Genomic DNA, 26,382 nt, shown 5'->3' with positions numbered 1-26,382 from the left:
TGTTCTTCTACAATATTTGCAGACAGGGCTTTATCACTCGAGTTGTACAGAACAAGTGTGCATCGGTCAATGAAAATCATCAGTAGTGCTGTTTGTCTATGCATAGTTTAATCAAGAGCACTTAAAAGATGCAAAAAGCTCTCAAATAAAACAGAATTGAAAGACAGTCGAGTAAGGGGGTAGAAAAAAAGCTCTCCCCCATCTGGGAATTAACCACCGTCGCACGTGTGACTGGATACAAAAATAATAGATTAATTTTTGCCCAGTCTCTTGAAGCTTCAATGCAATTATTTTTCCTTCCTTATTTCTTCATTCCCATTAATTTACTCAGAGGAAACTCGAAAGTGGGAAACTGCAGGCATTTTTTGTGAGTGGTGGATTGTGATCAGTGAGCATCTGCACATCTCTAAGTCTGTTCCATTACCTTCGCCATCGGGGATGTAGCTCAGTGGTAGAGTGCATACTTTGCATGTAGTAGGTCCCAGGTTCAATCCCTGGCATCTCTAGGTGCTTTATATTCCAGGTCTCACATCGCAATCTTCTGTTGAGTGAGAACTCTTTGCTCGTGTTCAGAGAGAGCCAGGTTTACACAATTAAATGCAGGCACACTCGACGTGCCGCAGAGTTGCGCTGCTGTTTTAAATGTACCTCATTTAGTTCTGTTAAATCCTAAATTATTTGAACTAATAATTTAGTTCAAATTCAGGAAATCCTGAGATTGCTTCACACTTGTCGTGGCTGTTGCAGAAAACACCTGTTGAATCTCACCTGGGATTTTTTGAGAGATCATTCAGCGAGCGAATCCTCCTTCTGAACTCCGCACTAAACTGAAAGCTTCACGAGCTCCTCACTGCGTGTCCTGTACTGTTACAAGTAATAATAATAATAATAATAATTGCTTACACTTATATAGCGCTTTTCTGGACACTCCACTCAAAGTGCTTTACAGGTAATGGGGTCTCCCCTCCACCACCACCAAGTGCTCTCTTGTAGATGTGAAGCACAGACATAAACACACTTTGAAATTGTTCAGTTTGTAAAGGAAAATGCAAAAGATCATGACAAGTATTGATCGTATAAAATATCCATGGTACAACTCGAGAAAGTACTGAAGGACTACACATCGACTTTTGATGATTACAAGAGATTCAAGAAACACAACCGTCTGCACCTGGGTTTGGATCCTGAACGTTAGAGTTAAAAGAACAAAAGCGACGGATAAGACCTACAAACTCTCTTAATTGTCTTATAGTTTATGAAATAAAATAATTTCTTACTGTTGATAGACGATTTATTGAATTTTAACAAAATCAGAATTACAAACTTTTTCGGTTAAACTGTTATTCATATACTCTAACGCAGATAAACGTTAGTGTCTTCGGTTGTGTGAGCCCATTTCTCAAAAAATATATATTTTTAGTCTCTCTGGAGGCTGCGCAAGGCGTTTAGAGAGAGAATTTCTAAAAGACAGGCTCTCTAAGCTTAACATCAAGGCAGAAAAAAATGTTTTGTTTTCTCAACAGAAATGCTTTTTGGAACTTTCAGCCTTACGTAGGGAGCAACGTCTGCCGAGATCACTGATGAGCCAGTGCACATGGTGGTGTGCACATGGTGTGTATGTTTAATATTGGCTGTGGTGGCGAGCAGCTTTTGTCTGTGAAACTTTAACTTCTTCATGCTGAATCATCGGCAGGAGTAGAGCTTATTGAATCTTTGCGCATACGCTTCATCAGAAATACCTTGTTCCAATGTCCATGTTCAAAAGAGATTAGGGGATTTACTTCATACTTTCACAAAGCATACCTTACACGAAAGACTTAAATGGGGAATTGATTGTGCTTATTTACGTTGTTCCTATGGTTGCCTTGGTTACAAAGCTGAACGTTCTTCCACGTTCTGCTAGAGTATCCTCTGGGTGGGCTTTATCAGTTCGCTCGGATAGGTCATCAGTGCTCAGTCTCTGGAAAATAATCAGCACTGTCGTTTATTTCTGTGCATATGGCCGTGTTTTAAAGCATATAATCACGAGTTCATTGATTTCTCCAAATAACAACAATACATTTAACCCCGCGGTAAGAATTCCTTCAATCCGATAGTTTAACTCCGAGTAAAAACTATAGCAGCACTATATATAATGAGGTGATATTCAAAGATTTCAACGTTCTTATTGAATCGCCTGTTTGAGATATCGGTCAGAATTCCTAAAATGATTTTATAATTCAGTTTTGCTTTACTATTATGATCCATAATCAGACGCGTTACCCATAGCGCTCCTGGCCCTCGAGTCACATTCTCCAACTCAACCACATTGATCTCAGAGCTGCGACTAGTAACACTGCCCCGGTCAAACTTTTCTCAATTAGATACAATGTCATTCATTTTGTCTGTTTACCCGTTGCGCTGAAATTCACACATGAGGGAAGTCACACGAAAGAAATCACAGAAAAGATATATCGCTTTAAAAAGAATTCCAGAGTGGAGACGCTGACGATTGAAAACTGAGCCTCGTACACACGATGCATGTGCTCTACCAATGAACTAAACTCCCAATTGGTACTTTTGCTTGAGGCTCTTTAATTGTGTTAGGAAGAGTGAGGAGTCGACAGTACATTTTAAAGGTCACAGCAAGACAATAAGACGCGATAATTCAGAACATGACCCTCTGCTTCATTGTATACTGAGCTTTCGATTAACATCTAAGTGAAAGACAAACTCACTTTTTGATTAAAGAACACTTTTATCACATGTTCTGCACTCCTGATGGTGTTTAGCTCTTTTCTACACTCAGTTTTTGAAGATCCCCAGCTAAAATATTCTAAAAAGTATTGAATAGCATTTTCGTTTATGTTTATATTAAAATTCCCAGTGATATTGACTTAGGTACTCAAATATTTACTTTTTGTAGTTTGAGTCGCGCCAAAAGTTTAAAATCTCTGCAAATATCAGGATGGTTGAGAATGTGCAAAGAAACCCAATCACATTTAGAGAAGGTGATGTTTAGATCAGATTAATTTGAAGTGTGTCTCTGGGTGCGTTTGATCTACCAACGATGTGTTTAACTGAAGGACATCCTGCTTGATTGTGCCATAGAAACTAAGACGTCGTATTTTTTCTAATTTCACAGATTTTTGGCTAAAGACAAAGAAAATCGTTGTCGTTTTCTTGCCAGCTGGCAGTAATTTTTCTGCACTAATAAGAAAGATGAGAATGTTATCTTTCGTAATGTGTGGGTTTCTTGAATAAAAAGTTGTGCAAAAAATGAAATGAACACTTCCATTAAACTTATTGCAGAAGCATGTTGATGGCTATAACGATAAACAGTGTGAGAAAACAGGAAGAAAGGCACCACTGGAACACAGGATCTGTTTACTAGACAAGCACTTTAACCAACTAAGCCATGCACCTGCGAAGTACTGTCCTTTTACAGCTTCTTGGACACACCACTCTGTCACATCTTCGTTCGGTGTGCACTGAGCCTGCTCGCTGAGCAAGTTGAGAAAGGATGTGAAATGGCTTTTAGCTGGCAATTTCATTACCTAGGAGCTCAATATGCTTTTGATGATCTACAGGGAGTCCAGTGCAGCACAGGTGATGGACTGTTAATCCATTGTGCTCTGCACAGGTGGGTTCTTGTCCCATCCTCGTCGACTTCAGGGTTTGACAAATATGCTTTTTTAAGTGGTTGTGCTTTCGTTTCGTTTTTCACTCTTGTTCTAGAGTAGTAATGTTTCTAGATGTGCATGAACGTGGTATAGTAGGCTGACAGCAGGAACACGTGGCCCACAAGCAGTGACAGTATTAGAGGTGCCTGCAGTATGTAGGTTTGTGAGCAGTGATAAAATAACTTGCCATGGAAGCAGGTGTGCCTGAGTTAATACAGCTCCATCAAGTAGAAAAAGTAACAGAAGAACCAACATAAATCCAACAGCGAGCTTCTACCCCTGAAAACACAGGCGAGACTGCTCCAAGCAACTCACTACCTCAGCATGGCTTCACTGCACACTGCTGTTGAAACCAATTGCACCACTAGAGCTGTGTGAGCTTTTCTCTCTACACAGACTGACACTGCACAAACACAGGGTTTGGGCTGTGGATCCATCTCCACATGGAAGAAAGAGACAGTAAAATAGCAAGGAAATACAAGAGAAGAAACTGAAATAATTGTGCTCACTGCAAAGTAGGAAGGACAGAGGTGGCCGGACACTTAAAACAGCTTGGAGAAAAATTAGTAATGACGTTCTTCGGTGTCAATCAGCAGATGGATTTCTCATCAGGTTCTGCTGTGCAGTTTGAACGTTTGTTCTCCAAAATCTGGTTCTTTATATGAGATCAACTGATATTAATTTGGACTGATCAGAATCAATACAATTGATGTCTGGGGAAGGCAAATAACCTTTCTTCATGATCTGGGATGTGACTCGTTAAATTTCAACAGTTACAATCCCCTTTATAAAGGGTTTGCACGCTTATGCAATCAAGGCATTGAAAGATTTTTATTATTATTATTGTTCCAAAAATGTTCCATTTGTTATTTCTGATGGAGCACCATGTGCAAAGATTTAACAAGCTCAACTCTCGCCAACGATTCGGAGTGAAGAAGCAGGACATTAAAGTTTCACAGACAGAAGCAGTACGCCAGCACAACCAATATTAAAACACAGTACAATTTGCACTGACTGGAAAGTGATCTCAGCAGACGTTGTTCCTTGTATAACGCTAAAGGTGGCAAAGCGCATTTGGTTTGAAAGGATGCAGTAAAGCTTTTGTTTTCTGCCTTGATGTCAAGCTGACAAAGTATTTCTAAAAACTTTGCTTAGGTTCTCAAGGGACTGTCAAAACACAATTCCACTTTCCACAATTTTCCACAATTCCAATTTTCAAGTCAGAAGAAAAAGGTTCACAGAAGCATCTGGCAGTGGTGGGATTCGGACCCACGCCTCCAAAAAGACTACTCACTGTGCTCTCTCTCTGTCTCATTACTTGCCCAGAGGAAGCCAGGTGGCTTATAGCTTATGACCATGGAACCGACTGCACCTGCTTTTTCTGAGATGCTTCCCCTCTCATGGAGAGATCTCGACTTCTTTAACACCTCCAGATAAACTTCTTCTGTGGAGCAGGCTTCAGACCTCTGCGTACAGCATTCTTAATGTCATTTTATTTATACAGCAGGATGCATCCTGAAAGTTTTTTTTAATATTTTTTTTAATTTGAACAACAAAAATACATATAATACAAGAAAGAGCACATATGACGTATTAATAACATCGTCAGGGGCACGTGCTATAATCCAATTATACTTTCTGAAAAATCTACTGTCCAGGCAAATGTACATGCTGATCTACAGGGCTCTTTTCTGCACTGAGCTGCTCATTTGAAATCCGGAAGGCAACACAAACGCGCTTCTATACCAAGAGTCAAACCTGGACCGCCTGGGTGAACACCAGGAAACCTGGGCACTAATCCATACCTGACAGCTTTTGAAAAGGAGTTCTGTAATATTCACAAATACGAAGACAAGATGTAAATACTCCATAGGTTTAACATTCAGGAATATGAATGGTCAATTGTTTACAATTAGAGTTTTTATGTTTCGTATGATTTAGCTACTTTTTTACAACATGTAAAAAAACAGCACACCTTAATGACAAAGCCTTAGATCCACAGAGAAAAACAAATTGTGTTTAAAGTCATTTTAAAGACACGAGATAACATTACTCTTACTTTTTGTTGCTTTAGCAAATTTCATGTAGTTTATTTCTGACACAAGACATAACAAGCTTATGTATTTATGACAAAAAACCAGGGCAACAATTTTCATCGACCTTGAAATTGAAATTGTTAAAAAGTAAGTTAAATGCACATATAGTAAATATATTTTCTCATATAATGGTGTGTTTTTTTCTCTAAAAATCGTTCATGAATGGTTTAACAGACACTTTGCATAATTAAAAAAATATATTGATGGATTTTAACGTTTTATACAGTAAAGTTTTATTGTGAACATGAGCCCTGTTTATCGATATCACCAATACAGTTCTGGATTTTATTCTTGCTCCCTATGCACATATGAATTTTCTTTCACACAACAGCTCGCATGTGTGGTAGTTTATTAGCGCCAGGGAGAAAAAGAATGTTGTTGGCTTTTAAATGATAAACCATTTGCTTTTATACAAAATCAAAATGCATTGTCCAAGACATTGGGACATCCTCTGTTTAAACACCTGTCGTTTTCTATAATATTGGCTCCTGTGCTTCGGTCCATTTGAGAGAGAAGACACTGAAAAAGTCCTGTGAAAGTGGATTTTGCACCTGCGCCAGTGCTGTAGTGGTATCATACAAATCCATCACATGCTGGAAGCTCTGGAAGGCAATGTAAAATATTGCTCAGTCTGTTGGTGGATTAGGTATGCACGCTTTTTTTCAATGTAAAATGCAATGTAAAAAGTTCAAATTTGATTCAAAATCGATTAATGTACAAACCGATAAAGCTAATGTTTTTTATCTAGTTTTATACATACATCTATATCTAATTTTTCAAAGGTCTTTTTTAAAAAAAAATGTTTATCACGATTGTGAAAGTTAGAGAAGGTGTACCAGCGGGTGCCTTCATATTGCCAGCTTCAGCATCACCTATAGCTGCGAGAAAGTTAAATGCGCACAATCTGTCTTTCATCAAAATAATTGCTGGAGCAGCAGGACGCAGAGCACTACCCAGCAGCTGTAGATGGCGCTCGGGTAAGAGCTAATTCTGTTTTCAGCACAGGGAGCAAGAATGAGCTCCGTCCGGCTCCCAACAGAATCCATTCTGGTTTGGTTATTGTAAGACTGTGCGTCTGAGGTTCTTTGGATCGCAACGTGAAAAAAAAAAGAACAAAAAACAATTGCTCACATCGTGTTACTTCCACCAGAGGAAGGGAAGATATCACTTTAAAAAATCAGAACTGAATATTTGGATCCGGGGCCTCATACTTATAATTAATAATTATTTAACTATCAGATTGTGTTTCTGCCACATTTCGTGCACAGTACGCCGTATTTAACAATAAAACAACAGTCACAACGAGGCCTTTACACGCAGTCTGGGGTATTTTCCCCTTTTATATTTTTGCCACTTTATATCGAACCTGTTATACTACCAGAAGTGCGCAGTAGCTTCTACTTAATACAAATATACAATTCACAGCTGTTGTAAACAGATGTGTGCTGTGTTTGCCTTTGTAAGCATTTGTTTCAAAAATAAGTTCACAATATGTTAAAAACACAAAAAGCACAAACTTAATAATACAACGATACAAAATCAAAACCAAATCATAAAGCCAATTAAGTACCTATCCTTTGAAAACAGAGAACACCTTTATGTCTACAATACAAACATGACATTTGTATCTACTTTTGAATTACTGTACAAATCAGACAGAGAAGTCCCTAAATTCAAAGATCAGATCTTGGCCAAAACAAGACAATCTGACGTGAGCTGAATTCGGAACAAGAGCCTCTGCTTCGTCGTTTATTGAGCTTTTGATCAAAGTCTGAGTGAAAAAGATTGGCTATTTTAACTGTTTGATTGAAATACACAAAAAGCACATTTCTTCAAGCTGGAGTTGAACCAGCGACCTAAGGATTCCCTCTTGTTTCTACTACAGTCCTCCACTCTACCAACTGTACTTGTCAGATGTCAAGAGCTGCTCTCTGGCACATACTTCCCAATGTAGTGAAATGTTCCGGATGATTTAAATCCCAGTTCGACATCAAGTTTCCAACTCGTTTCCTTAGTCTTGTTTACCTTGAATTTAAGCCACAAACCAGGATTCTACTGTATAAACTTCTGGGAATATTACAAAATGTTTGATGGAGCATCAATCATTCCAGGCGGAAATGGACTCCTTTTTTTTCTTGGGGGATCATATTAAACATTTCATTTGGATCGAGAAGAGGATCACCATGAGACACATAAAAAACAGTTTCATTCTGTCTTTATTAGAAACAGTATCACAGCTAGTAAAGCCTTTAGTATGCGACAGTGAGAGTTCAAGTTATGCCGGGGAGTAAAGAGAACTGAAATTTAGTAAATTCATATTTAAATAGATTGCAAATCTTCAAAGTGTTCTGTCACTGCAAAATTATTACAGGGGTCTACCAGCTGCCAGACGTGCTTGTTTTGGGACTATTTCCAATGAGTATCGCATTAGTAGTCGTGTGTCCTTACTGGTATCTTTTAAACATTCGGTTATATACAAACGGGACAGAGACACAGTAATAATCCGATTTTAAAGTGTCCTGCATTTTAATTTACTGAACAGATAAATTAAAATGTTCTGATTCAGAGCCCCTGCAGTTCGTGCTAATTAGAACCACAACAATGCTCCTGAGTCCTGAGCACCACACTGAGCACACGTTCAGCTGAACTCTGACTTTGTTCAGCAGGACTTGTTGTTGCAGTTGAGCTCAGAGCTGGAGATGACCTCCATATTCTACCGCAATAGCTAGTCATTAACGTAGTACACAGTACACACTTTAAACAATTTAAAATATTAAACAAAGGCTGTAAAGCACACTCTAAATCGATCCGAATATTTGATTTCCGCGATCCGTTTAGGCAACATTAGGCAACGTGGCGCTTCTCCAGCAAAGCATTTCTCAGTTTTGTGAACTACTGGTGCTTTCAACACACCAACTTGCGGAGCTTGTCAGGATGGCCGAGTGGTCTAAGGTGCCAGATTCAAGGACTTATCTTCTCATAGAGAGAATATAGTATCATACCAGCAGCAAGGACTCGCTCTCGTGTACAGAACTCTTCCATTGTGCTCAGCCTTTTGATGTGGAATTGGGAGTTCACCAATTCTGTACACTTTCCCACACGCCTCAATTCATCTCTGATCTCTGTCAGGAGACTCAATACCTGCTTCTGAAACTCTGAAATCATTCACATCTTGTATCAGCATTTGAAAGGAATAAGGTCAGGATTTTCTTACGCTATTGTTATATTAGCATTACTGTAGTGTTGCTAATGTGCTACATGTAATTTATAATCTTAAAAATTTTAAATTCCCACATTTGTAGTTGATTTTGTGTGATCTTCACCTTCACACTATTTTTATGTGTCATTTATTGCTTATTAAAATACTATTTTTCATCAAAGTAATATTAAGTAAGACCTGATGCATTAAAATAGTATGATTATTATTTATACTTACTCGTGAAAAGAGGATTGCTGAGATTTTTGCAGATTTCTCCTTTGTTGAAAAACGTGACAGTATTTAACCAAAATGGCGACCAATGAATATCAGCAATGCATTTTGGTATATAACTGGAAAAGATGCTGTGTTAGATTTGTTTTCAATTTCAATAATATATGCGTTTATTAATGTTGTCGATATTATGGTTGTAATTTAAAATTGATAATACATTGTGGCAATGTGCTGCTATGTGCTGATGTACAACGCATGCAGTTAGTAAGGAAATGGTCACTGTTGTAAGGTATTATATTATATATAATTACATTATGGAATAGGATGTGGACAGGCCCTCAGAACAGGGCAAAAGGATTTTTGAACACTTTCGCTTACTTAACTTGACCCTAAGAAATAGTTGTATATTGTCAATGGTCAGTAAACACTAACTGACACTAACAGTCACTCAGACTGTTTGATGTGCAGGAGGGCTATCTGTCCAGTATCTACAGATACACAATAACTAACATTAACACAAATACTACTCATATTACAACAGTAACACTATCACTAATACATACACTATCATTATCACTACCACTGACACAAACTACTTATAATAACAGTACTACTACTGTTAATACTCTTAACACAAACAATATAATTATAATTAATATTAACATGAATATGAACATTAAAACTAAAACTATCAGTAGCGCTATCATCATTAATACTCACATGAACACTAGCATTAAAACGACCAGTTGTACTCTCATTAATATTAACATGAATACACTAGGATTAGTACTAGCTGCTACCCATGACGTCACATCACTCTTTGTGACAAAAGCGAGACACCTAGATGCATACAATGACATGGCGCCTGTCGGCGTGGTTACCATATTTATGATTTATAAACACTGGAAAAAATGCATGTAAACTGTTACTTACATACATTTATCAACTTAGGATACAGTTACGTAAATAATAATATGAATAATCATTGTTTAATTTCAGTTTGAACATTTTTAATACTAAACGCACTATGGTAATTGATCGATACAGTCTTTTTTGACTGTTTTCTAGATATTTAAAACATGGTCAAGAACGGAAAAAGAATCAGTACTCACCAATCGGTGAAGTTAATCGTTAATTCTACGGTTCTTCAGGTGAATTAATTGGTTGTCGATAGATAAGTGATCAATAACTCTCCTCCCTGCACCCCACCCGCCTCCCGCGGTCGCTCTCTGATCCCGGAGCTCTTGCTGGTGTCTGTGACGTCACAGCGCTCTTTCTGATGGAGCAGAGCGCCTCAGCCGGAGGAGACTCCTGTCCGGAGCCCGGGGGGCTTTTCTTACACATATAACACCCCCCCCCCCAAAAAAAAAGAACGCACCGGGTTGTGAAGAGAAGCGAATCATAACAGTTGCAAAAGGAGAGCGACAAACAAAGGAATGAAATTCATTAAAAAGGAAAAAAAATAGTTTACTTCGCAGATTAATGTGTTACAAAGCGTACCCGTGTGGAGCAGTAGAGAACGAGCACAAGTCCCTGTAATAATTTTTTAATGTTTTAAACGAATCATTAGAGTATAGGAGCCAGGAGGAACAGACTCCTGTTCCTGGAGGTTAAAATGTGTATCCTGGCTTCATTTCCAGCCTGCTCTCAGTTCCACAGGTAGTCTGATGGTTTACATTAACTGTGTAACTGTTACAATAATTAATCTAATTGTAAATTTAGACGACTGTTAGACACTTGTGAGAGCAGCTGAATCCCAGGGCTGGTGTGGAATCTTCTGTGTGATCTGAGTTCCACTGCTCAGAGCTACAGACTGGTCAACTAGTCACTATTGTAGACATGACCATCGGATCATCAACTACTAATAATCAATATACTGACCAGAGTGTCACTACTGGTGTTTATTACATAAAAACTAAGGTACTTCCACACTCACGTGTGTTATAAAACATTTGTAAAACGTGTTTGGAGGCTGATATACAGTAAAGAAAGTACAGTAATACTGAATGCCTTGAGGTCCTGGAAAGGGTTAATAGAATCTTCTTGCTTCTGACCTGGAACAGAGCCCACAGCTACCAGATCAGTGACCCCTGAGCCCAGAGATTAGACCTGAGTCTAGGCTGTTCTGTCTGATATTATTCATGTAGCAGCACTGATTGCCTGAATATACTCTGGTTCTGGGTTGTCAGGATAGAGAACAGTATGGAGATGAACTTCTGTCCAAGTGTGAGTCTGAGCTGTGAATCTGACTGAGAAGAGAATAATATTTTTTATTCTGCCTCTGAGAATTTTTCTTCATTGCCAAGAGGTGTTACATCCCCTTCAGATACTCTGCACAGATTGCCAGAGAGAAGAGGAGAGAGATGGACAGATAAGGGTTAGACAGATAAGAGCACACGCAACGAGAGAGATATAAGTCTTGATTTACTTTGAAACAAGTGTTCATTTCCTTTCTGGAACAAGCTGTTTCCGAACTTCAGGAAATTCATAAAATTTCTACAAGATAAAATACAAATCTTCCTTAGCAGGACAGAAGAAATACTGCAAGTAAATGCCAGTGATTTTTTTATCCTTTTAACGAAAAGTGGAGAAAAACAACGGCAGTGCATCTCTGTTGGCTTAATTTAGCTTAATACAAGTATTCACTTCCTTTTCTGTAGATTACAGCCTGCGAAAGATGAAATGAAGTTCTTGGTTACACTTGGTCAGTGCAGAAGAAATACTGCCTGCTGGAAGGAAAATGCCAGTATTTTATTTTAACTACAAACATATGAATGGTGAAAAGCAATGGGAGTGTGTCTCTGTGCAGCTGTTAAACAAAGGGCTGGTGGTTCAAGCACACTCAGGAATGTGCTTCAGATTATCTCCGCAAAAAATTGATGGGATTTCTACGCAAAACCTTAACCCTCTTGAACTTTGTTGGAAATGTGCGTGGTTTACTCGTGTGGAACTACAACAAGTAAACGATTAAGTACTTAAGTCAATGTCCAAGAAAACCATTTTCACGTGTGGAATTGTATCTTCAATTGGCACTCCGGAGAATTCATTTATACACCCATTGTATGCTTAGCAAAAATATTTTAAAATAAGAACACAGATTTGTTGGAGAACTTGACAATCCTTGACAATACTTATTAAATGAGCATTATACAAATGTGCATTTATATTTTTAATATGTACCTTAATGTAATATATATAAACATAATTGCTTTGATATGGATGTTCATTTGAAGGATTTGAGGAAACTATCAAGGATCTCAGAACAACCAAAGATACATTTGGGCATCTGCTATTGGTAAAGATTAAAGAGTACCGCAAGTGTGACATCAAGAAATCACACACACGAGAGGAAAAAAACAGTTTAATTATCAATCGTGCGTAAAAATGCACATAGTAGAGGATGGTTTCAATCCATCGACCTCTGGGTTATGGGCCCAGCACGCTTCCGCTGCACCACTCTACTCACAGCTACTGCAGAATGATTCAACACAACTGCTCCATCTTTGCTTTCTAAAAGTGCGCCTGAGATGAAAACTGTAAACGGTAAACGTCACTTTGAGCACTTGGTCTTTTATAGTACAAATCATCACATGATGCTCTACATGGGCGTGTCTTCAAGATCATTGAGATCCAGAAAGCAATACCTGCTATCCCTTCAATAGCTCAGATGGTAGAGCGGAGGACTGCAGTGGAAATGGGGGAATCCTTAGGTCGTTGGTTTGACTCCGGCTCGAAGGAAGGTGCTTTTTGTGTACTTCAATCAAAGAGTTAAAATAGCCAATCTTTTTAACACAGACTTTGATCAAAAGCTCAATAAACGACGAAGCAGAGGCTCTTGGTCCGAATTCAGCTCATGTCTGATTGTCTTGTTTTGGCCATGATCTGATCTTTGAATTCAGGGACTATTCTGTCTACTTTGTATAGTAATTCAAAAGTAGATACAAATGTCACATTTTTATTGTATATAAAGGTGTTCTCTGTTTTCAAAGGATAGGTACTTAATTGGCTTTATGATTTGGTTTTGATTTTGTATCGTTGTATTATTAAGTTTGTGCTTTTTGTGTTTTTAACGTATTGTGAACTTATTTTATAAACAAATGCTTACAAAGGCAAACAAGGCACACATCTGTTTATAGCAGCGGTGAATTGTACATTTTTTTAAGTACAAGCTACTGTTCAATTTTGGGAAAATAACAGGTTCGATATGAAGTGGCAAAAATATAAAAGGGGAAAATACCCCAGGCTGCGTGTAAAGGCCTCGTTGTGACTGTTGTTTTCTTGTTAAATATGGCGTATTGTGCACGAAATGTTACAGAAACACAATCTGATATTTTAATAATTTGATAAGTTTGGGGCTCCAGATCCAAATATTAAGTTCTGATTTTTTCTAAGGTGATATCTTCCCTTCCTCTAGTAGAAATCACACGATGTGAGCAGTTGTTTTTGTTCTTTTGTTCACGTTGGAATCCAAAGAGCCCTAGACGCATAGTCTGACAGTAAACAAACCAGAATGGATTCTTTTGACATGATCTGATAATAATTTGTCTGATTTTTTAGATTGCTTTTGCTTCGCAGCACTGAGAACCTATGGAAGCCCGTTTCCACCAGGGAGTAAAAAAAAAAACTATGGTATCTCAGAATTGCGACTTAGAAACTTAGAATTCCGAATTTATATCTCGGAATTGCGACTTAAACACTCAGAATTCTGACTTTATATCTCACATTTGCGACTTCGAAATAGCCCATATTTCATTGTCTGTTCTTTTGTTATTGTAATGAATTCAGGTTCTAGGGCTTGTGCCCTCGCCGCTTCTGTATCTTATTTCATATTCTGTGTCCGTTTTTGTATTTTTGGTGTTTAAATATTTTTTTTAAAAGCCGCTATTCCATCCGGGTACTATGGAAGCCTCACGGCAGAAATGGGATTCCATAACAATTAGTGTAATTAATTTGATTTTTATCAAGTCTTCAGGCCTATAGATCCTATGATCGTTGTGTTTTCTTTCTTTTTTTTCAGCATTGAATAAACCTATTACTTGTTCCTTTGCAACATACAATTTGTACGATCTGGTTGCAGTGTGGTGATGGCACCGCCCTCCCCTGCGCATAACAGGGATGCTGGCCGCCGGGGCTAAAGAAAGTGTTCTTAAGCTCAGCTGGCAAGACCTGGGTTCGAGGCAATGCAGTGAGGCACGAACTAGGGTGGGAGTGGTGAGGGCACAAGCCCTTAGAACCCGAATCCGTTACAATAACGAAAGGACAGACAATGAAATATGGGCTATTTCGAAATCGCGAATGTGAGATATAAAGTCAAAATTACGAGATATAAAGTCGCAATTCTGAGTTTTTAATTTGCAATTCTGAGATATAAAGTTGGAATTCTGAGTTACTAAGTCGGAATCCTGAGATACCATAGCGCGTTTTTTTTTACTCCCTGGCGGAAACGGGCATCCATACATTTCAATTAGTCTGATCAGTGTAGGACAAGTTAATGTAGAATTATTACTTTGTCTCTTGTTCGTATATAAATGAATGTCTCTGACAACTTAATGTTAGTTTTTAATTTAGTTTTAGTTTTACGATGTAGGTCAAACGTTGACATGTGCACGAGTATAGGAAATGTCTCCCTCCTGATTCAGCTCATGCTCCATAGGAGAGAAGTGATTCCTCCTGCTTCTCGTACAACTATATCAGAACAGAAGCCCGTGTCACCCAGCTCTGATTCAAGAGCGACTCATATCTTTAGCCCCTTTTTTTATTCGTGATCCTAATTTTCTTTAGTTATGATCAATATTGAACTTTTTCTAAATAAAACGACAAAATCAAACATGCAGGCAGACTTTTTAAAAAGTATTAGGAGTTGACAGGGTGCCCCTTTGGAATAGTTGTCAGAAAATGTGAGAAAAGGAAAGTTACATTACAAGCTCTCACACACAGCATTAGAGATTGGAATCTGATTGTAAAAAAAAAACAAAAAACTACCCGTCTCCCCAGCATTTATCAGTGCTGTTGTTTTTATTTTACATATTGTTAGCATTTTAATGAATTGTTAAAAGATTGATACACAAATCGCTAAATACGAAACAAAAAACCCAACTGTAAGCAATTGACCATTCATATTCCTGAATTTTAAATCCCTGTGTTTATCTGTGTCCAAGTGCCTGGTGCAGCTATTTTGAAAGAAGAGTCTATGATTTATTGTGGAAGCGTATTGTTGCCACCAAGGAGTTTCTAATTAAGAGTTCTCTTAATTAAGAAATACCAAATTATCTCCTAATTACGAGATAGAAATGATATCATATGTGTGTATGAACAACCTGTTACATTTGCAATGGCAGTACCTACAGGCTATCGATAGGTTTGCTGTCACTGTGGGTTTAGTGTTCCTGACACTGCGCATGCTGAGAAATACACACAGACTGACTTTCTTCTCGGAATGAAAAGGTTACCGTTTGTACCTCATGTAAACACAGTTTTAACCATTAGCACACTCATATATATCCTGAATAAAGAACTAATGTGCCCTGGAATCCATTGTACCACTTCAAACTGAATGTCCGATATTTAGAGTCTCAAAACTACATAACTCAGGATTTTTTTCCTTGATGGCAGCATTGGCTTCCGTAATTTAGATACTCAAACACGGAAAGACATTTGCTTTTAGGTAATGTTCAGATGGACCTTGATTATCGATTTGTGGTAGGTACCAATAAAATGTAAATTGGTCAAGGATGAAGGGGAGCTTTCTTTCACTCAGAAAATACACCTTGCCCAAGGTCAAGCTCCAACCCACGACCCTGAGATTTTTTATCTGGACTAGATACCATCTCCAGATTTATCAGTGCTGCCAGCGGAGCTGCCAGCACACTTACAAGTACCCTTGTGAAGCAGTCAGTGAATATGAGTCTGGTGTTAGCGTACAGGGCCAACTCCTCACTTAACACTCAGTTCAGCAGTCACTGGTGATTAACCTGCTAGCACAACTGGTCTATACTTATATTGTTAATAATATAATCTTAATAATATTATTAACCTTAGCTTCCTTAGGGGTGCCTTTCTGAACTCAGAGGGAATCTTGCTGGCACAATATCGTCGCTTAGCTCACCTTGTTCCGTTTAGGGACTTTGCTTCACCCCAGGGGGAAAGCTCCCTGGTTTAGAGACCCGCTCAGAGGAACCACGTCTTGTCTTGGTTTCAAAACCAAGCTCAGAGGAATTGTGTCTTGTCTCGGTTAAGGGATTTTTACCCTGAATCTCAGAGGCGTGTCCTTACTCTTTTCCCTATTAATGATTCTTTATATTCTCTGTATGTTTCCGGTCCTTCCTTTTCGGTAACCTAATTGTGTGGTAACATAAAAAATATACTCACCCTGTGTGCTGTCTGGGAATTACCGAAGACTTGGAGAATCCTGTCGACTACGCCAACTGTTGTGGGAAATTCTTCATCAGAGGAGCAGGACACGGTCTTGTGCAGATTCAGTTTTATTGAGCTCAATAAGTCTGACAATGCGTGCTGGGTCTGCCCCACAGAACAGACAAACCGCAAGGGTTTCCCAGTTCTTATATACAGTCAGAAGAAAGTTTGTTTCACCACCTGAGTGCTTGTCCTGTTCTTTGATATGTAATTACTTCTTGTCCTACTCTGTCTTGCTTTAGGTTCTGTCCTTTGATATGCAGCAGACATTGGTCTGGTTTATCCTGTTTGTGGGTGTTGTTCCTGTTTTTTATTATGTAGCATTAAGCCACTGGGGCTGCTAAAGCAGGTCAGCTTTATGGCATCTTAGTTTAACTTTTGTTTGAGGCTAGATTAACAGACCCCATCAACACCTCTCACAGTGTGCTTAAGTGGTAATACTGTGATGCTGGATAAGTGAGATATATACACGTCCCACTTCAGTTACAATGGACTTCACGGGGCTCCTAGGAAGATTCAAAGCTTTGCCAATCTTTTGATAACCTTCTCCAGCTTTTCTCCTCCTAACAACTTTATCTCAAAGCTCCACAGGCAGCTCCTTGGTCCTCATGACAGCAGGACTGATCTGATCTGCTGTTTTAGTTGTGAGACCTCACAGTCAGTGATATTTATTAATTTATCGAGCAAGTGAACACTGGTGAACTTGAAAGGAACACAGGTGTACCTTGTTAACATAATTTAGTGTGACCTCTCAAGATAATTGACCCAAATTAGGTTGTTAAAACAAAGGGAATGAATACTTATCAATTAAGTAATTTTCCATTTTTATTTAAAAGATGACTTCAGAACTATAAATATTTAATTTCATTTTAACATTATAAACAATGGGGCATGAATACTTTCTGAAGGCACTGTATATATTGCTTGTCTTGTTAAAACAATAGTTGCATTGAAAAAAATGACTATTATAGAATTATTGCTAATTCATACGATATCTTGTTCTTTATTATTTACCCTTTATTGTATAAATATTTCTTGTATTTGATATATATCCTCTCTGGGGAAAATACACTTTAGATTGTGCAACAAAGACTTTGAGCTTTTGTTTGTAGAATTTAATCAGATGTGTGACTTTTTTTCCTTAAGAGTGACAGTTAAGGATCTTAATCTGTTTTATACACATTCTGTGTATAACATGGTAAGTTAAAAGCTGTAACACAATTACAAGCTTATCCAATGAGAACAGTCTTAATTGGAAAATTAAACAGGACTAAAATTAACATTCCAAGACTATAAGGAATTCAATTCAATTGACAATGAAATTTATTCAATTTAGACCTCATTCATTTTAAAATTGAATAACACTAAAAACATTTTATTATACACATAAATTAAACTCTGTGACAAGAGCTATTTCTATTTTAGTCAATCGTAAATAAGAGTATAGTCATAATTTAATTGACCAGATGAACTCAAAAGTGGGTGAGTACAAAGTGACTGTGACTAATAGATATTTTAGTAAAGTAAAGGTTTGTTCCATGCTGAAAAGAGAAGAAAATAAATGTTTCGGCTGTGGAGCCTTCTTCGGATGTCACATGCCTATTTGCACTGAAAGACATTTTAGTTTACTTGGCTGATAACTGACCTGGTGACTAGATTGGTGTTTTTAAGTCACCCGACTGGAAAAAAAACCCACTCTTAACTGCAGCGGAATGGTCTCTCTCCTGTGTGAATGCGCTGGTGCATTTTTAAGTCATGTGATTGAATAAAACTCTTCCCACACTGACTGCACCTGAATGGTTACTCTCCTATGTGAATGTGCTGGTGAGATTGCAAGTGGCTTATCTGACTAAAACTCTTCCCTCGCTGACTTCAGCTGAATGGTCTCTCTCCTGTGTGAATGCGCTGGTGGGTTTTTAACTGACCTGACCGAATAAAACTCTTCCCACACTGACTGCAGCTGAATGGTCTCTCTCCTGTGTGAATGCGCTGGTGGGCTATTAAGCTACTTGACCGACTAAAACTCTTCCCACACTGACTGCAGCTGAATGGTCTCTCTCCTGTGTGAATGCGCTGGTGGGTTTTTAAGTCACCTGACCGAATAAAACTCTTCCCACACTGACTGCAGCTGAATGGTCTCTCTCCTGTGTGAATGCGCTGGTGGGCTATTAAGCTACTTGACCGACTAAAACTCTTCCCACACTGACTGCAGCTGAAAGGTCTCTCTCCTGTGTGAATGCGCTGATGTCGTTTTAAGTTGTGCAAGTGACTAAAACTCTTCACACACTGACTGCAGCTGAACGGTCTCTCTCCCGTGTGAATGCGCTGGTGGTTTATTAAGTTACGTGACCGACTAAAACTCTTCCCACACTGACTGCAGCTGAAAGGTCTCTCTCCTGTGTGAAGGTGCTGGTAGGGTTTTGAAATGCTAGACTGACAGAAACGCTGCTCCTCCCTGTGCCATAATGGCAGTTTGTCCACTCCATCTGAGCAAGGCCTTGAGTGATTCTTCCTCATCCTTTGATCGTGCTGTGGTCTCTTATTCTGAAAATGCTCCATGGAATGATCTTGCTCTGTGTGCTGAAACTGAGATTTGTTTTCTCCACCTTGTCCCTCAGTGTGCTGCTCAGCAGTGTGAATCATCTGGGGCTCCTTCTCCAGCTCTCTGAGACTAAAACCATCCAGTTCATTCAGTTGTTCCTCTCTTTGCCGAAGAACAGACATACTCTCCAGTTCATTAAAACTTTCAACAATTTTCTCAGTAACCAGATCATTAAACCTGTGTGTAAAGTCATCAGATACTAAGGGATCATATGGTTGTTTGAGACTCTGCAATGACAGTCTCTCCACTTGAACAGAACAAGGCCTAATTATTATCAAGCCCTGTAGGAGCTGCTGTTGCTCCTCCCTGTACTGACTCTTCTCAGTGTGCTGTGACTCAGTATTGTTCTCTTCACCAGGTACATCAGTCTGCTGCTCTGCAGGGTCAATCAACTGGGGATCCATGTCCTGCTCTGTAAGATTAAACTCACCCAGTTCTTCTTTGTGCTCTTGTACAGAGAAACAGCCTAGTTCATTACAAACTTGCGTAATATTGTTTGAGTACAGATTATTCATCTTCTCTGTAAACTCATCACATACTAAGAGTCCAGGTGTCCCACTCTCAGACTCCATCTTCATCATGGGCACAGAGTCCAGAACCTCAACAATCTGTCTGCTCTCTGTGTGCTGCTCACTGAGAGTCTTTTTCCCTTCTGGAGCAACGAGCTCTGTCTCCTGCATCAGACTGGAGCCCCACTCCTCCGCACTATGCTTCTGTTCAAGAGGAGCCCTTTCCCCAGCCTCAGAGAGAGCACTGGCCTCTGAGCCTGTAAACACAGAACAAGATAAAATCTTTATAATAATAATAAAAAACGTTATTTTATATAGCACCTTTAAAGGTGGCTTCTCAAAGCATTTTACAGAATGCCAACAACAAAAAATACACAAAATAAGCACGATGAGAACACACAGTTAGAGGAGACAGTAGATGGTGGTACTAAATACAGTAGGAGCAGAGGGGTAAAGAACAGTTCAATGAAGGGTCTTCTAAAGAAGAAGGTTTTGAATCTGGATTTGAAGGAGTTTAGAGAAGGTGACTCTCTGATATCCTTGGGGAGAGAGTTCCAGAGCTAACAGGAGAAGGCCATGTCACCCATTGATTATAGACGGACTGGGGGACAGATAGGAGAACACAATTAGAAGAGTGAAGGTTGTGACGTGGGGAGTAGGGTGATAAACCAGACAGGTACTGAGGTGCCAAGCCATGGAGAGCCTTATAGGTGAGCAGGAGGATTGTTAAGTCGACATGCAACTTGACAGGAAGCCAGTGCAAGGACTCCAGGATAGGAATAATGTGAACACTTCTTCTAGACCTGGTCAGGATTCTGGCTGCCGAATTATGGACATACTGGAGTTTGTTCAATGTGGATTTAGAATCCCCAGAGAGTACAGCATTACAGTAGTCAATTCAAGATTAGACAACACTTTTCAGCCACAGTTAGTGATAACATAGGGCGTAGTGGAGCAATATTTTTGCTGCACATATGGGTCAAACGTCAAATAGCATCCCTAAGTTTTTCAATATAGACTGAAGCTCAAGTATAAGATTATCTACAGATAGAGTTACAGCATTGGTTTTACAAAGTTGATGGGTGGTGCCAATAAGCATGACTTCAGTCTTGTCACAGTTAAGATGAAGGACATTTTGAGTCATCCAAGATTTTATATGGGAGATGCAACTAAATAGAATAGAGACAGACACATCAGTGTCAGGTTTGGTATGGATGTATATTTGAGTATCATCAGCAAAGTAGTGATAGCTGAGGCCATGTGATCTAAAAAGCTTTAAACTACACACATGCGTACTAGTACACTGACAATCAATTTGGGTTGTTTAAACATAGCGGAATAAGGGGGTGTTCTGATTTAGCTTTGTCAAAACCCTAACTACCATGTAAAAAGTAAGTCTACTGTAATAATATCACAATCACGTTACATTTACTTTAACAGTGCACTGAGAGAGAGAGGGGTTAATACAGACACATTGACTGGACACTACAGTACATTAACACTGCACTGAGAGAGAAAGGGGTTAATACAGACACACTGAACAACTTGACACTACAGTGCATTAACATTATACTGAGAGAGAGGGGTTAATACAGACACTGACTGGACACTACAGCACATTAACAATGCACTGAGAGAGAGAGGTAAATACAGACAATGATTGGACATAACAGTACATTAACACTGCACTGACAGAGAGGTGTTAATAGATACATACTGACTGGACACTGCAGCATATTAGCACTGCACTGCACTGAAAGGGGTTTATACAGACATGCTGACTGGACACTACAGTACATTAACACTACACTGAGACAGAGGCATTTATACAGACCGTACATTAACAGTGCTCAGAGAGAGGGGGGTAAATGCAGACAGACTGACTGGACACTACAGTACATTAACATTGTACTGAGAGAGATAGAGGGATAAATACAAACACACTGACTGGACACTACAGTACATTAACACTGCATTGAGAAAGAGAGGAATTAATACAGACACACTGACCACACATTACAGTAGTTTAAAACTGCACAGAGAGAGGCAGGTTAATACATACATACAGACTTAACACTACAATGCATTAACACTGCACTGAGAGAGGGGTGAACACAGACACATTGACTGGACACTACAGCATATAAACACTGCAATGAGAGAGAGGGGTGAATACAGACACACTGACTGGAAACTACAGCACATAAACACTGCACTAAGTGAGAGGTTAATATGGACACTTTCTGGACACTACAGTACATTAACACTTCACTGAGAGAGAGGGGTTAATACTGACACTGACTGGACACTACAGTAAATTAACTGCACTGAGAGATAGAGGGGTTGATTCACACACACTTACTGCACAGTACATAAACAATGCACTTAGAGAGAGAGAGAGGCTAATACAGACACACCGGATTAATATTCCAGAGGAGTTAATACAGACACAGACCCTGGAGGACGGTAATATCTAAACCAATCAAAATAATGTTTATTTACAAAATCATTTGTTTAAATAAAAACAATCTAGTCCGATACAACGTGAATACAATATTTATAAATGGTGTTTCCTAATGACGTTGGATTACAAATTGATTCAGTGGAACAATTGTTGAATGTGAACGAGGTGTTTTCAGCATCGTAACCGGACAAAACAGTTCAGTTTCCAATAAAGAATCCCGTTGCTACATCACACAAGTCTTTCCCACGTCACTCTGCATCTCTCCACTATACTCTCACCTCTTTCGGAAAGTTTATTTGATGACAGTTTGATACTTTGTTACTTTGTTAAGATACTTTGTTAGAATGCGTACTGATAATGAGAATGAGAATGTTCACTATTGTGAGATGTTTTCTTTAAAATAAAGTTTGTTATTTAAAAAATCTCACCAGTGAGTCAGTTATATACACTGGTTTTTAACACATACAAGTTCACCACACTGACCTGACAACATTTCTTCTTTTATTTCTGCAGTGACTTCACAGAGAAGCGTGTGTCCAACACGATCTGTCTGTCCCTGATCTCCTCTTGCTCCCGAATCCTTCTCCCACAGCTGAAATCTCCACTTCAGGCTCTCGTTTTCCTTCTTCAGCTGCGCCATTTCACTCCCGACACTGTCCTCCACACACTGTGTGATTTTAAATACGGCCCGTCTCACCAGAATCTGGGAGACGCTGCGGAGTTTGTCTTGAAACTCGTCCTCAGAGTCAGAAATCCTGTTTCGGAAAACTTCTGAAACTTCATACACGATCGATTTGAGCAAAACCTGCATGAAAGAGTCAAGCTGGATTTGCAGATTTAACAAGCACTCCGCCATCCTTCTTCAGAGTAGGTCAGAAACAAAGGCTCACTTCCGAAGTTTAAACAGAATAGCTTCTTTATTTTTATTCTTCACAGATCCTGTTCTGTTCAAGCATAAACTCAGCCGACGAGACGTTACATATTCAGAACCTGAAGTCTTTAAAAAATAATAATGAATAATGATAAGAAAAAGATTCAGTCACCCACACGTGTGTGGAATACACGCAGTGTCGCGCAGTATGATGACGTCATTCTTTAGCGCGGATGCGGCTTCAAGACAACCGAGAAGCGGAGCTGAGAAAGAGGAGTTTCTGCAGCCGGATATAAACTTCACTGCACCTCCTAGCGCCACCTAGTCAAGAGGAGTGAATCACCTGCGACCTTCGCCGTTCGTAACGGAACAGATACATTTTTTTGCCCTTTCACAACCCTCCTCCCCAATGAAAACGTCTCAATCGGATTTTTGTTCTACATCTCCCTATGCAGGTTTTTGGTTAAAGAAAAAAAATGCTGTCGTTTTCTTGCCAACTGGCAGTATTTCTCCTGCACCGATAAGCAAGATTTCTATTTCATATTTCACAAATTGTTTGAATTTCTTGAAAAACAAGTGGTTCCAAGATAGGAAATAAATACTGTACTTGCATTTAACAAAATCAAGCCCTATGTGATTGTCCTTAATGATACATTCTGTATGACAAGACAGGAAGAAAGTCACCTCAGGATTTTGGACACAGGATCTCATTTACTTTTTAACAGTTTCAATAAGACCGATGAAAATTGTTGCCCTGCTTTTTGTCGTAAATACACAAGCTCTTTACGTCATGGGTCGGAAATAAACTGCATGAAATTAGCTAAAGCAACAAAAAGCAAGCGCCACAAAGAGGACAAACATTTGAGTTTATGGTGCAATATTATCTCGTCTTTAAAATAACTTTAAACGCAGTTTTTTTTTTCCTCTGTGGCTCTAAGGCTTTCTTATTTAGCTGTACTGTTTTATTTTACATATTGTAAAAAAGTCGCTAAATCATACGAACCATAAAAATTCCAATTGTAAACAAATTACAAATTTGAAATTATTCATATTCCTGAATTTTAAACCCATGGAGTATTCATACCTTGTCTTAGTATTTGTGAATTTTACAGAGCTCCTTTTCAAAAACTGTCTGCAGTCTTGTTAACGTGTTTTTTTAAACATTTTGTTACATATTATTAGCATTGTAATGTATTTTTAAATTATTTGTAATCTCTAAACCGCCGTCACCCAGGCGAACTGGGTTCGACTTCGGGTATAGGAGCGCGTCTGTTGCCTTTTGGATTTCAAAGGAGCAGCTCAGCGCAGAAGAGAGCCCTGTAAAACAGCATGCGGAGTGCAAAAACGTGTAATAATAGTCATCGCTTTGGTGTGTTAAGAGAGATACATTGCGGGAGGAGGGGAGGAGTGACTGGCAGAGAGTGCTGACCTTCAAAAAAAGGACTCGTCTCGGTAAATATATATTTCCACATCCTGAAGAGGAGGTTATCCCCATTTCTCTAGTCGGAACTCCTCTATTGCTAGAGAGCTGTAGAATGTGGAGTCTCCAATCCTGCTCTGGGAGTAGGATGTACTGTCGTTTCCGTAGCGCGGTGGTTATCACGTTCACCTTGTTTCTTTGGCCTTCTGACAGGCATGTTTTTTTTAAAGAAACTACTGTATAAAAAATAAAGAGGAACTAAGCTACCAATAATGGTTGTGATAATGAACAATGTTTTGCTCAAGCAATTTCATACTATAATGTGGCATGTATTAACTGCGTTTATCTGCCCTAGTGTCTGGTGAAAATACATTGAGAGCAGAGTCCTTGATTCATCTACTAAAGCAAGGAAAGAGATTTGCTTCTTGATAATCTTTAGCTGGATCAAATACATGCATTGCTATTTAGTGCTAGGTAACTTAAGGTGATTAAAGATGAGCGGAACCTTGTGTAAGAAAATGACATACACTGTGCCCAACAGGGGCTGGAAACCACAACGCTGGGATTAAGAGTCTCAGGCTCTACCGATTGAGTTAGTCAGACGCCGACGCCTGATTGGTTCTGCTGTCGTCACTTTGAAGAGGTAGCTGTCTTATAATTATGTGGTGATCAGGATTCTAGTGTCTTTCACGGTGTGGTATGTTGACTATTCAAAACAGAGCAAATGTCAGTAGTCATTGAAATTAATGGTTGTTATCAAAAGCGCTTAATTCTTTCACACAGTAACAGATACGCATATAACGTGGGAAGGTCCTCATTGTGTTTTCTGTGTCCGATACTGGCAAAATACCAAGAGGCAGCAGGCAATACAAGAAATAAATTTCAAATAATAATAAAGTATTACCCGGGTCACCCTGCTGAAATTGAAGAACACTAACCGCTAGACCATACGGGAGCATGCAGCCTCGTCATTTCGTGCATAACGCAGGCAAAGTGTAATTTCTGTCGCTACAGCACGCTAGAGAGCTAGGTGGCACCCGGAGCGCTTACTGAGAGTCAGTTGAAGTACAATGTCAGGATTTTCCGGTTTTCTGAGATCACAGCCGTTTCTACGCAGGAATGAGACAGCATGTGTACAGTATGTTGGAAATCTTAGTAACGTGCAAAAATAATAAAACGGTTAATATTTTTGGACAACATACCTTTAAATAGGTGTAACTGAATATCAATGGTGTAGCGAAAGATTTAAAGCACACTTGATAAAAAGTGATATACTAACAGTATGTTAAAAAATCTTAGCATAATTTAATACGGTAAAAAAGTTTAAAATGAATGATCAATTATTAAATTCTTATCATGGGTGTTGTTTGTGTTTTATGCAATTTATATTAAAAACAATCATTTAGAAATACATTCAAAAGACAACAATATTTTTATAAAAATATATATTTTCAAAAGTCAGCAGAATGCACAAAACAATAAAGTGATGTAACAGAAAATGCTCACACAATTTGTTAAAACATTTTTTTAAAAGCTCTAATATTCACAAATACTAATACAAAGTATAAATATTCCGTGGGTTTAAAATTCAGGATTATGAATGCTCAATTGCTTACAATGGGTGTTTGTGTTCTATACCTGAACCGATAGAAACACCTATTTCTCTACAAGACATAGAAATAATGACTTAGTAAAACAGAGCACTTTTGCTGGAACATCATTTAATCATAGGATTTGATTGCTTGAAGATGGGCACACAACTTTTTCCAAGGCTTGTCACACTGTCATTCCATGAACCCATTCCAGCTTCTCATAGCAAAACGTCTACTTTTTACTACTATAAGAACAGTGATGCACAAGAAATATTTAGTTATCTAAAATATTGTAATAACAACAGGGAGCTATTGGCCACTCT

At 38.8% G+C, this 26,382-nt stretch overlaps 1 protein-coding gene across 1 annotated transcript; it reads right to left on the bottom strand.

The window, feature by feature from the left end:
• Positions 1 to 17,574: 17,574 nt before the first annotated feature.
• On the bottom strand, positions 17,575 to 23,224 carry LOC148670380 (uncharacterized). The gene is made up of 2 exons (XM_088632451.1): positions 22,660 to 23,224; positions 17,575 to 19,969 (listed from the first exon to the last, which is right to left on the bottom strand). Exons 1-2 carry the CDS (start codon positions 23,030 to 23,032, stop codon positions 18,474 to 18,476), a joined length of 1,869 nt encoding a protein of 622 aa, XP_088488577.1. The 5' UTR covers positions 23,033 to 23,224; the 3' UTR covers positions 17,575 to 18,473.
• Positions 23,225 to 26,382: the final 3,158 nt, after the last annotated feature.

This window comes from Lepisosteus platostomus, chromosome 5 (genome assembly GCF_059453375.1).
Source record: "Lepisosteus platostomus isolate fLepPlt1 chromosome 5, fLepPlt1.hap1, whole genome shotgun sequence".
NCBI lineage: Eukaryota > Metazoa > Chordata > Actinopteri > Semionotiformes > Lepisosteidae > Lepisosteus > Lepisosteus platostomus.
This window is presented reverse-complemented; position numbering and strand designations above follow the sequence as displayed.

Coding starts and splice junctions, on each gene's coding strand:
- LOC148670380 (XM_088632451.1), bottom strand. CDS start 23,032: ATGGCGGAGTGCTTGTTAAATCTGCAAATCCAGCTTGACTCTTTCATG. Junction 19,970..22,659: donor AAAAGAAGAAATGTTGTCAG/GTCAGTGTGGTG, acceptor CTGTGTTTACAG/GCTCAGAGGCCAGTGCTCTC.